Genomic DNA, 12,690 nt, shown 5'->3' with positions numbered 1-12,690 from the left:
TTCTCTAAAGCAGTGGTTCTCAAACTTTTTCATGTGGTGCCAAGGACCCCTAAACTGGCCCAAATTAGACCACTTGATAAGATTTTTGCTTTTAGATATTTTATTACAAAAAGTGTATGAAGCCCATGACCAAAACAGCCATTATGTCATTGTGTTACTTAGGGATGGTATTATAGTGAAAATAAATTATTCACCTTTTTTTGCTGGGGACCCCCTGGAACCCCTCAAGGACCCATGGGGGTCGCCGGACCCCACTTTGAGAACCACTGCTCTAAAGTAAGGCATTATGCCAAATGTAATTCAATAGTCATTTCTAAGACAAAGGTAACTGTACACAGCAGTGTCTGTCGTGAATAAAAATGTAACTCCACTAAAGGTGCCAGTAGTCTTTTTACCTCTGGAAATTATACAGTAGGAACTGATAAGGGAATCTATAAAGAATCAGACCGAAAATAATCGAAAATGATACAGGAATCGGTAAAATCCTAACGATACCCAGCCCTAGTTACATGTTTCAATTCAATGTATTGTTTCAATTCAATGTATTCAATTAGATTTTAGCCCTGATTATGGATCTCTGATGTTACTATATAGGTTGTGTTCATAATTAATATTTGATTTGAAGTGTTTGCCACTGTAATCCTTTAACTGTATTTCAACCACGAGAGACCAGTTGGTAAGATTTAACAAGCGGCTTTATTCAACAAATGGCTTGGCATGGCAACTACTTTGGCGTATGACTTCTTCAGGAGTCAAGACTCGTTGGTGGCGGACTGGGGAGTTGGGTGGGGCGGAACGAGAGCTCAGTGGAGACAAACAGCCGAGATGCTGCTATGATTCGGCCAGAGAGGAAGGTGAGCTAAAATCTTCGCTATATATACTAGGATGAAACTGGCAACGACTGACATCATAACTGACGTCATACATCATAACTGACGTCATACTTGACTGACGTCACTGGGCTGATCAGATATGAGAATATGGAATATGGAGGTCGGTCTACGTGGGTTGAAATTCGGTCTGCGACCACACTTATTTAAGTCTACCTGACTTCCTACAACCCCCATCTCCTTCCATTCCTTCATCTCATATCTAATCCCACCCTCTTTACCTGTACATTATGACTGAATTATGTGCTAGATTATGAAATATTCCGATCACAATGTAACCTGATCATCCCTAAATCAGGCCAGGAGCAGCCTGACAACATCACTGTGACTAAAACCTGATTTTATGCTGCAAGACCTGTCAGCTCCTGCAATGATGGTACAGTAAAAGTCACATTCAAGTGACAAACTGTAGCTGTGGCCTCACTATCAGATTACAAGCATGTTAAATGAGTTTGCGTGTATCATTTAAAAACCTGCGATATTGTTGTTTTTGGCTTTTTTTGTTAATACTGTGGATCAGTCTAGTCGCATACTAAAACCCATTAAGTAATTTTAAGCATTTACTCCAACAGCAAAAATATAAGTAAAATAATAAATAAATTAGTTGTTGTTTTGTCTTTAATGCATAATATTTTGTGATAGCAAAATTCAACTCTGTTTCTAGTTTGTGAATGAATGCTTATGGATGAATGGGATGGTTGAATGCCATCCACTCAGTGTTTGCATCATTTTAAGGCTGGTGATATTTGCCAAATCTGATTTGAATTTAATTAATAAAATTCAGTACAAGACTAACCATATGATTAATCTACTCATTTTTTATGTATGCAAAATGCTATTTTTAAAAAATTATGTGAACTTGAAAACAAATAAAAAAGTGCTTTTCCAATGGCTTTAACTGCCTCGTTTCCATCCAGATGAAGGTAGTAAAGGCAAATAATACTGTGGATTTCTCTCTCTTTTTTCTGTGTTCCTCGTAAGCGTCAAAGCACCGCAAAGGAACTACAATATTACATTCAGTGTTTTTAAGCCAATCACCTTTTCTCTTGGCTGATAATTTACATGTTCACGCGGCAGTTCCTCATTGATGTGTGCAATCACTGGCATGTTGCAGTTGAGAAATCTACTCTCTCCGTGTTTAATTTTTTTTAGAATCTTCTCTGTCCCAAATTTAATAAAAGTAGGCCACACAAAAATATGTTTTTTTTTTCTCTTTTCGGTAGCTTTTCAAGTCCAGTGACTTTTGAGTTTTTTTTTTTTAGGCTCTCCTGGTTTTCAAAATGCACCAGTCACTTGAGAGACACCTGCTGCAGAGCGCGGCGCGAGGAGGAGGTTACACCAGTTTAAACCGTGTCAACTCGCAGGCGGGGGGGGGGGGGCAAAACGGAACAGCCTTGTCGTGGAAACGCCGGTCTCATCGCAGTTTGGTGTTGCCGTATGTGTTGCGCTGCACGGAGATGAGCTTCTCCATGCAGGCGGTGCGGGTCTCGTGTAAGGAGCTGTGCCACATGGTGCTGGCGGGCCGGACCTCCTCGCTCCGGCAGTACATGTAGGCCATGGTGTCGGTGCGGCTCTGGATGTAGGCGCTGCGCAGCAGGGCCCGGCAGTAGCGGCTGATCCTCTCCACCCGCCGCAGGATCAGGTGGGCCTTTCTGTCGAGGGAGGAGGAGACAGAACAGCCGTCAATCAGGTGCTCAACATCATCACCAAAGAATGTGCTTTTATCCATCTCATCACCATTATTTTCACCATCGTTTCCACTTTTTTTCCCACCAATTTTCTTTCCAGATTTCACCCCCGTTTCTTCCCCAATTTGTAACTTAGCCAATTCCCCCCTGCTGTCCCGGTCATAGCTCCACGCCCTCTGCCGATCTGCGGAGAGTTGTAGACTAGCGCATGCTTCCTCCGGTACATGTGCAGTTGCTGACTGCTTCTTTTCAACTGACAGCGAGGAGTTTCACCGGCAGGACGCATTGCGTTGGAGGATCATGCGATTCCTCCCAGTTTCCCTTCCCCTGAACAGGCGCCTCGACCGACCAGAGGAGGCGCTAGTGCAGCGGCGGAACGAGGTGCCGGGGGATCCACCGACAGCGAGCTGGCGAGAGATGAGTGTTTGTACCGGCATCGAAAGCAGGTATAAGCTCCACCCCTTAAACTACTTCGTCAATGTCTATTTTTCTAAATATGTTCATGGCGGAGAGGGCCGCTGCTGGAAGTCCCTAGACAGCAAGATAACGTTCTGAAAGTGTTTGTACCCAGGGTCTTGTGTCTGCAGTGAGATAACGTTCTGAAAGTGTTTGTGCCCAGGGTCTTGTGTCTGCAGTGAGATAACGTTCTGAAAGTGTTTGTGCCCAGGGTCTTGTATCTGCAGTGAGATAACGTTCATTGCTTTGCTGCTTGTTTTTAAAAAAAAAAAATTGTAAAGCACCTTGAATTGCCTTTGTGTATGAAAGGTGCTATATAAATAAATTGTGTCCAGGGTCTTGTATCTGTAGTGAGATAACGTTCTGAAAGTGTTTGTTCCCAGGGTCTTGTGTCTGTAGTGAGATAACGTTCTGAAAGTGTTTGTTCCCAGGGTCTTGTGTCTGTAGTGAGATAACGTTCTGAAAGTGTTTGTGTCCAGGGTCTTGTGTCTGTAGTGAGATAACGTTCTGAAAGTGTTTGTTCCCAGGGTCTTGGATCTGCAGTGAGATAACGTTCTGAAAGTGATTGTGTCCAGGGTCTTGGATCTGCAGTGAGATAACGTTCTGAAAGTGTTTGTGCCCAGGGTCTTGGATCTGCAGTGAGATAACGTTCTGAAAGTGTTTGTGCCCAGGGTCTTGTGTCTGCAGTGAGATAACGTTCTGAAAGTGTTTGTGCCCAGGGTCTTGTATCTGCAGTGAGATAACGTTCATTGCTTTGCTGCTTGTTTTAAAAAAAAAAAAATTGTAAAGCACCTTGAATTGCCTTTGTGTATGAAAGGTGCTATATAAATAAATTGTGTCCAGGGTCTTGTATCTGTAGTGAGATAACGTTCTGAAAGTGTTTGTGCCCAGGGTCTTGTATCTGCAGTGAGATAACGTTCATTGCTTTGCTGCTTGTTTTAAAAAAAAAAAAATTGTAAAGCACCTTGAATTGCCTTTGTGTATGAAAGGTGCTATATAAATAAATTGTGTCCAGGGTCTTGTATCTGTAGTGAGATAACGTTCTGAAAGTGTTTGTTCCCAGGGTCTTGTGTCTGTAGTGAGATAACGTTCTGAAAGTGTTTGTTCCCAGGGTCTTGTGTCTGTAGTGAGATAACGTTCTGAAAGTGTTTGTGTCCAGGGTCTTGTGTCTGTAGTGAGATAACGTTCTGAAAGTGTTTGTTCCCAGGGTCTTGGATCTGCAGTGAGATAACGTTCTGAAAGTGATTGTGTCCAGGGTCTTGGATCTGCAGTGAGATAACGTTCTGAAAGTGTTTGTGCCCAGGGTCTTGGATCTGCAGTGAGATAACGTTCTGAAAGTGATTGTGTCCAGGGTCTTGTATCTGCAGTGAGATAACGTTCTGAAAGTGATTGTGCCCAGGGTCTTGTATCTGCAGTGAGATAACGTTCTGAAAGTGTTTGTGCCCAGGGTCTTGGATCTGCAGTGAGATAACGTTCTGAAAGTGATTGTGCCCAGGGTCTTGTATCTGCAGTGAGATAACGTTCTCAAAGTGTTTGTGCCCAGGGTCTTGGATCTGCAGTGAGATAACGTTCTGAAAGTGATTGTGTCCAGGGTCTTGGATCTGCAGTGAGATAACGTTCTGAAAGTGTTTGTGCCCAGGGTCTTGTATCTGCAGTGAGATAACGTTCTCAAAGTGTTTGTGCCCAGGGTCTTGGATCTGCAGTGAGATAACGTTCTGAAAGTGTTTGTGCCCAGGGTCTTGGATCTGCAGTGAGATAACGTTCTGAAAGTGATTGTGTCCAGGGTCTTGTATCTGCAGTGAGATAACGTTCTCAAAGTGTTTGTACCCAGGGTCTTGGATCTGCAGTGAGATAACGTTCTGAAAGTGTTTGTGCCCAGGGTCTTGTATCTGCAGTGAGATAACATTCTCAAAGTGTTTGTACCCAGGGTCTTGGATCTGCAGTGAGATAACGTTCTGAAAGTGATTGTGTCCAGGGTCTTGTATCTGCAGTGAGATAACGTTCTGAAAGTGATTGTGTCCAGGGTCTTGGATCTGCAGTGAGATAACGTTCTGAAAGTGATTGTGCCCAGGGTCTTGGATCTGCAGTGAGATAACGTTCTGAAAGTGATTGTGGCCAGGGTCTTGTATCTGCAGTGAGATAACGTTCATTGCTTTGCTGCTTGTTTTTTCAATTTTTTTTTTGTAAAGCACCTTGAATTGCCTTTGTGTATGAAAGGTGCTATATAAATAAATTGTGTCCAGGGTCTTGTATCTGCAGTGAGACAACATTCTGAAAGTGATTGTGCCCAGGGTCTTGTATCTGCAGTGAGATAACGTTCTGAAAGTGATTGTGTCCAGGGTCTTGTATCTGCAGTGAGATAACGTTCTGAAAGTGTTTGTGCCCAGGGTCTTGTATCTGCAGTGAGATAATGTTCTGAAAGTGTTTGTGCCCAGGGTCTTGTATCTGCAGTGAGATAACGTTCTGAAAGTGTTTGTGCCCAGGGTCTTGTATCTGAGATAACGTTCTGAAAGTGTTTGTGTCCAGGGTCTTGTATCTGAGATAACGTTCTGAAAGTGTTTGTGTCCAGGGTCTTGTATCTGCAGAGATAACGTTCTGAAAGTGATTGTGCCCAGGGTCTTGTATCTGCAGAGATAACGTTCTGAAAGTGTTTGTACCCAGGGTCTTGTATCTGCAGTGAGATAACTTTCTGAAAGTGTTTGTGCCCAGGGTCTTGTATCTGCAGTGAGATAACGTTCTGAAAGTGTTTGTATCCAGGGTCTTGTATCTGCAGTGAGATAACGTTCTGAAAGTGTTTGTGTCCAGGGTCTTGTATCTGCAGTGAGATAACGTTCTGAAAGTGATTGTGTCCAGGGTCTTGTATCTGCAGTGAGATAACGTTCTGAAAGTGATTGTGTCCAGGGTCTTGTATCTATTAAATGCTGCACCAAGAGTAGCGAGCGCTTGTGTCTGACGTAAAAGGAGCCATATGCTATGGACAGACACCGACATGAGGAAACGACACTCGGAGGAGATCAAAAATTCTGTTTGTTTTTCAAAAGCAGTGTCTGTCTGCAGAGCATCAACATCTGTCTTCAGTTGGGCAAGGAGTACAGACAACGTTTTTCACTTATTTGCTGAAAAAAGGGGGAAAACATTTTCTCGCCTGCCTCAAATTCTTACATCTGAAACAACAGAATACCAAAGATAATCAATGGAACCTTGCGAGCAGATGGTCTCCGGGCACACATTAACTCCATGAGAAATGCCATTCATGTGATGACGCTGAATGAAGAAGCAACTTGACCAAATCAAAGAAGACATTTTAAGGGAAACGTTTGACTCGTGTCAAACTCATTTCCATGTACCCTTTCAGGTTTGACGCTAAATTGTTGAAACACCATCCAGTAACTCAAAGATTTTTCGGTTTCATGTGTGATCAAAGCGATCGAAGTAATCGATTACTACAATCCAGTAACGAAGGGAGCTACAGTAGTATTCAAGCGTAAACAGTCGCTGGTGGATATATTTTGGAGGCTCTGGGGGATTCTTGCTGACAGTGCTTACGTTTCACTTGGCCATTCCGTTACCTTTTAAAAGGCACCACCACCAATACAGCCGGCTCGTAAATTACCCCAACGAGGCTAAAGTCGAGCCAACTTCAGGCAGTAAATAACCCTGCTCGCTCATCCCCCCCCCCATCCCCCCATCTCAGGTCCCCATGGTCACCCCACACGCCTCCCACCCCCCTTCAACCAATCAGAGACGAGCACGATCTTCCTAAAGAACCAAACTTATTCCCCATTTATGATATTATTTATTTATTTATGATATTATTTATGGCTTGCGAGAAGTGCCTCCAGGCAGCGGGGGTGGACAAACCAAAACATTGGGCCGTAACTTAAGATCCAGTGTTGCCACAATCGCAAAACTATCGAAGTGTTGGACCGACGGCCTTGTCAGACTTGCATACATGGAATATTTCTCGTTCTTTCTATTGTGAGATTTATTTATTTTTTTAATCATTTTAACTCTTCATCTCTCAAACTCGTGGAAGTCACTGAGCTTCTCTGTCTCTCCGTGTCATGTTGGTGTCATGTGTGTCTTCGACGGAGAATGAGTGACGGGGGGGGGGGGTTGTCCCATTCAGAGGGTGGTGGTTGAGGCGGGGGGTGGTGGTGCTGTGTTGTGGAGATGCAGGAACCCTTTATGAGAACGAGGAGGAAATGGGGTTGGAAGTTGAGTTAGTGTTAGTTGACTTTCAGATTTAGTGCTTTTGGCTCGGGCGGTCGCGCTCTGTTCTGGCGTCTCCATGGTAATGCGAGGAGCGTCTGTAACCCCGGAGTTTTGGGGCTGACCTTACCAGCTTGCTCTCTCCACTAGAGGCACTTATAGGAAGTGGGAGGAAGGCGGGGGGGCACGGGGGCAATTGCGCAATTGTGCTGCTGCTGCTTAGACTCTATAAGCAGAATGAACGCCCTGAATCTGGTGTCATTTGGGTTTTGTTATGCAGAAAACCCCCAGGATGATTGTTACTGATAACATAAAAAAAAAGGCATCAAACAAAATGACGAGCAGATTCATATAGACTGACAGAATTGTGAAAAAAAATAATTTATCTAAAAAAGAAAACAACTTTTTGGGGTGGATGGACTGGGGGAAATAACGTGATCTTCCAATGCGCTACATCCTGCCGTTGGAACTCCTCGCTGTCAGGTGAAAAGAAGCAGCTGAGGGCTGCACATGTATCGGAGGAAGCATGTGCTGGTCTACAACTCTCCCCAGATCGGCAGAGAGGGGGTGGAGCAACGGCCCGGGACAGCGGGGGGGATTGGCCGAGTAGAATTTTGGAGAAAATGGGAGACAAACGGAAAAATGCGCGATCGAAAAAGAAAAAGGTAAACGAACGAAAAGAAAACAACTCTTGCACATGAATATCCAGAGACAACTGGCTGCAACAATGAGAAGTATCTGTTAACCTCTTTTAACTGTTGTGCAAGACATATTAATATTACATGAGGATATTGCTTGTGTCTACCTCCCAGTGTGTGTGTGCGTGCGTGTGTGTGTGTGTGTGTGTGAGAGAGAGAGAGAGAGAGAGAGAGAGAGAGAGCGAGAGAGGGAGGGAGAGAGACTATTAAGGTTATTAGAGGCCACATCAGATTGAGTGGGGGACCTGCGGTTAAAAAGAGAACATAAATAACCGCGTGTGTGTGCATGTGTGTGCGAGTGCGTGTGTGTGTGTGTGTGTGTGTGTGTGCATGTGTGTGCGAGTGTGTGTGTGTGTGTGTGTGTGTGTGTGTGCATGTGTGTGCGAGTGCGTCTGTCCATGCGTTTCTGTGTCAATGTGAACCTGTTGACTGCGTCACTGGAGGCGTGCTCAGTCCATCGTTCTGTGTGATAAAGTTATGACATATGTCGTATTCCGTATTCAAAAGCTTTGAATATTACTGTATTACTGTATCCAAGCACGGTGACACAATGGTATGAAACCATCCCAAACCATACATTTGATACATTTTTTAAAGCACTATATATATATATCCTTATGTAATAAATCTGCATTTCCTATTTATAACATACACAACTATACAGCAATATCATCACTAGTTAGTTTTGAACCCCAGAGCTATATCAGCTGCATGAGTCCATGGCACGGCAGTGATGATCACTACGCTGCACGTTCATACATCGAACACATAACGATACAAGACGCCTAAACCGATAACGTCACATTATATCACACTCAGGAACACGCTGTCGCAAACGGTTGTCTGTATGAATTAGGGGTGGGACAAAATATCGATACTCACCGTATCGCGATATTTCCACTTGCGATACGTTATCGATACACTGGCACCAAGTATCGATATGTTTATTCTTTTTTTTTTTTTTTTAATAAACAGGCTAAAATATTATGCTGTGTGTGGTAGTTGAAACATAGTTTCAAGTTGACGTTTATTTATGTTTGTAGTTTAAACAAAAACATAAATACTGTAGGCTACATGAATGGAAATGTTTGATCATTAATATCTACTTTTAGAAATTATATAGGTAGGTAGGTTATATAGGTTTTCTTGTTTTAATAATAATATTAAAAATACTTAATGTGTAACTTTTCCTCCATGTTATCGAAAATGGTATGAGTGAGTGAGTGAACTCTGAGAGAGTTCATGTCAATTCTGCTAATAAATACATAATACCTGCTTCTTGCCTTTTAGGGGTATTTTGACACAAACAACAACAACCCAATCAGAACTCCTCATGTCCAAATCACTGTCACTGAAAAAAACTGTCCCTGATGTCCTCAAATCTATTCTAGCTTTAGTGGGGGGCGTGCGGCCTTCACAGGGAACTGGAGAGGTGGTTTTTTTTATGAATGAATAGTCTGATCCCAAACACAAACAGCTGCCTCAGTAAAAAGGCCCAAACACACTGGTTTCGCACGGGAAAAAGTATTTGGTTGTAATCTATCAACTTAGCAGCATCCAATCAGCTTCCTTACTTTACTAACTCTTATCCAATCACCATTTGAGTCAAAACTAAACATGAGTAAGAAGGGAAACCAGAGGAAATAAAAACATGAGATGGACTTGAGTACACAAGCATGAAAATATATGGCCAGATTTGGCCACTCCGTGTGGCTTTTCTGTTATTATCCTTACGAGACGGTGCATGAATGGAACAAACTTCACCACAATATGCTTTATGGCAATATGCTCGGTGTGTGTGTGTGTGTGTGCATGTGCGCGCGTGTGTGTGTGTGTGTGTGTGTCAGCCAAGGAAAATCCAAAATATATTTTTCTTTCAGATTTTTCTCCCCAATTGTATCTACTCGGCCAATTCCCCTGCTGTCCCAGCTGCTCCGACCAACCAGAGGGGGCACTAGCGCAGCAACTGGGACACATACCCTTAATGTGGCTCAAGCAACACGGGGATTCGAACCTGCGACCCTGTTGGTGGTAGGCAGGGAATCTGCATCTAGCGCTGCAGCTACCCTGAGTGCCCTGACACAGAAACATTGTGTCTGGTGATGATCAGGTGCGTGACCAGTACGGTAAGAAGATGGGGCGACAATACCGAGAGAGCCGAAGTGAGGTGACCTGACCAAACTCTTCTCACCTTGGGCCCAGCTCATCCTCACTACGCCAGACAAAGTCTCCGAACTTCTCGTAGTGGGAGTTGTAGTGGTGCTGGACTCGGTACAGCAGCGGAGGGGGGATCTCCATCAGTGTGTTGTAGGCCGTCTGCTGTTCCTTTCCACTGGTGTAGCCATTGTACAAGTTGTACACCTTGTCTGCTATTTCTGCAAGGGGCGAGAGGCAAGAAAGAGAGAGAGAGGGACAGAGAGACAGAGAGAGAGAGAGAGAGAGAGAGAGAGAGAGACAGAGAGAGAGACAGAGAGAGAGAGAGAGAGAGAGAGAGAGAGAGAGAAGGAATGAACAAAGGGGGAGAGTCTGTGAGCAGATAGTTGTGTGTGTGACAAATGCAGGACAGACCGTTAGTTTGTCTTTTTACCACAACCTCCTAGATGAACGTTTGTAGGTACAAGTAGGGATGCGTGATAGATAGACAGACAGACAGACAGACAGATAGACAGAGAGACAGACAGACAGACAGACAGACAGACAGACAGATAGATAGATAGATAAGATAGATAGATAGACAGACAGACAGACAGACAGACAGACAGACAGACAGACAGACAGACAGACAGACAGATAGATAGATAGATAGATAGATAGATAGATAGATATATAGACAGATAGATAGATAGACAGACAGATAGACAGACAGACAGACAGATAGATAGATAGATATATCGATCGATCGATAGATGTGAAAGATGAATTGAACACAGAAAAAGTACAAGAAAGAACAGTAGATGTAAAAAAGTGAGATGGCAGAAGAAGCTACCTTCTGCTCGGCTATCGTCCACCATGGGGCAGGACGTCCTCACTGAGACAAAGCTGGACTCTGAGTGACCGCCTCGGCTGTCCACTGCGTAGAGAGTAAACCTGAGGTCAGAAGGAGAAGCAACAGAACAGTGACGTCAGTAATATCACGTAAGTGTAATTGCTGTCTCTCTAGAGCAGGGAACAAAGTCTGGGCATCAGAGAAGTCAACAAGAAGTGCTGCTCAGAAGCCATTTCTTAAAAGCCATTACCGAGTTAAGACACTTAACCTCCAACGACTCCGGTCGAGCTGCTGAGTGCAGGAGCCAAAAAGACCAGACGTGCATAATGTGGCTGTACTGTAGCCCTCACTCTCTCCTCACTCTCTCCTCACTCACCCCTCCTCACTCACCCCTCCTCACCCCTCACTCACCCCTCCTCACCCCTCACTCTCTCCTCACTCACCCCTCCTCACTCACCCCTCCTCACTCACCCCTCCTCACCCCTCACTCACCCCTCCTCACCCCTCACTCACCCCTCACTCTCTCCTCACTCACCCCTCCTCACTCACCCCTCCTCACCCCTCCTCACCCCTCACTCACCCCTCCTCACCCCTCACTCACCCCTCCTCACCCCTCACTCTCTCCTCACTCACCCCTCCTCACTCACCCCTCACTCACCCCTCCTCACTCACCCCTCCTCACCCCTCCTCACCCCTCACTCACTCCTCACTGCACTGAGTCTCTATACGAGGGGTCAGCGTGACGTCACAACAACAACAAATCACCGCAAAACACCCGGAACCACAGCAGTTAAATAGTATGAGTTGTGCCAAACAAACGTTAACGTCTCAAAAACGATACATCACATCACTTATATTTTGACATTCTGAGTGAGAGCAGAAGTAGCTCAATAGTTTCATGTATAATATATGCGCGTCGTGTTAAAGTTGTGAGAACTGTCGCAGTTTTAAGAATGTACACCGCACTGCTGGGGCTAGAGAGAGCACTCAATAAGGCTCGCTCCATAGGGTTCCATTGCAGTTGCCACCCGGAAACGCGGTTTGTTTACCAAAATGCTGCTCGGCTGATCCCTCGTATCTAGATGTTACTCATCTAACTTGGCCCTCTTACTGCCACATTTCAAAGGTGCTGCTGCTGCTGCTGCGCAGAAGAAGAAGAAGAAGAAGAAGAAGAAGAAGAAGAAGAAGAAGAAGAAGAAGAAGAAGAAGAAGAAGAAGAAGAAGAAGAAGAAGAAGAAGTCATGAACCTAAAAAAGAGGGAGGATGGCCAAAGATAGCAGAGCTTCGCACATCAAGCTCCTACGAGCGCAGCAGCATTTTCACACATTCATACCAATGGAAAACATCAAATAACCACGAGGTGAACTACAAAAAAGCAATGACGCAAAATGAATAATTGAGAGGGAATGTGGATATTTTTCATGGCATTCCAATGCAAAATAATGGGGGGGGCGGGGAGAAAAAAAAATCAAAAGAATAGTGCTCTTTCACAAAACGCTGCTTCTTTTCGCATCTTCTTTTTTTCGCTCTGCCTTTTGGGAGCTTGTTCCAATGAAGTGGAGTGATTGTTGTGTTTGTAATATGGCCTGTTTGGACATTGCTCACATAGTTTGTCTGCTCTTGTTATTCAGCAGGCTGGCTGTGGTATTCCCCAAGAACCTCACTCAAGATGCAGGGGCCTCGCTGACTCCTCTGCCCAGCAAAACAATGCCGGCGTATAACAGTCACATTGTTTAAACGATGTGGCCGTATAACTGGCA

General features: G+C 44.4%; 1 protein-coding gene across 1 annotated transcript in view; it reads right to left on the bottom strand.

The window, feature by feature from the left end:
* Positions 1-2,304: 2,304 nt before the first annotated feature.
* Positions 2,305-12,690, bottom strand: part of astn2 (astrotactin 2) — a gene marked incomplete at both ends in the record, with an annotated part of 632,381 nt that continues 621,995 nt past the window's right edge. The window contains 3 exons of the mRNA XM_083657387.1: positions 2,305-2,542; positions 10,136-10,319; positions 10,931-11,031. Coding sequence (XP_083513513.1) covers positions 2,305-2,542; positions 10,136-10,319; positions 10,931-11,031 — 523 coding nt within the window. The remainder of the gene's footprint in view (positions 2,543-10,135; positions 10,320-10,930; positions 11,032-12,690) is intronic.

The sequence above is a fragment of the Poromitra crassiceps genome, assembly GCF_964638095.1.
Source record: "Poromitra crassiceps genome assembly, chromosome: 21".
Lineage (NCBI taxonomy): Eukaryota > Metazoa > Chordata > Actinopteri > Beryciformes > Melamphaidae > Poromitra > Poromitra crassiceps.
Note: the sequence above shows the minus strand (reverse complement) of the source record. Positions and strands in the feature narration are given on the sequence as shown.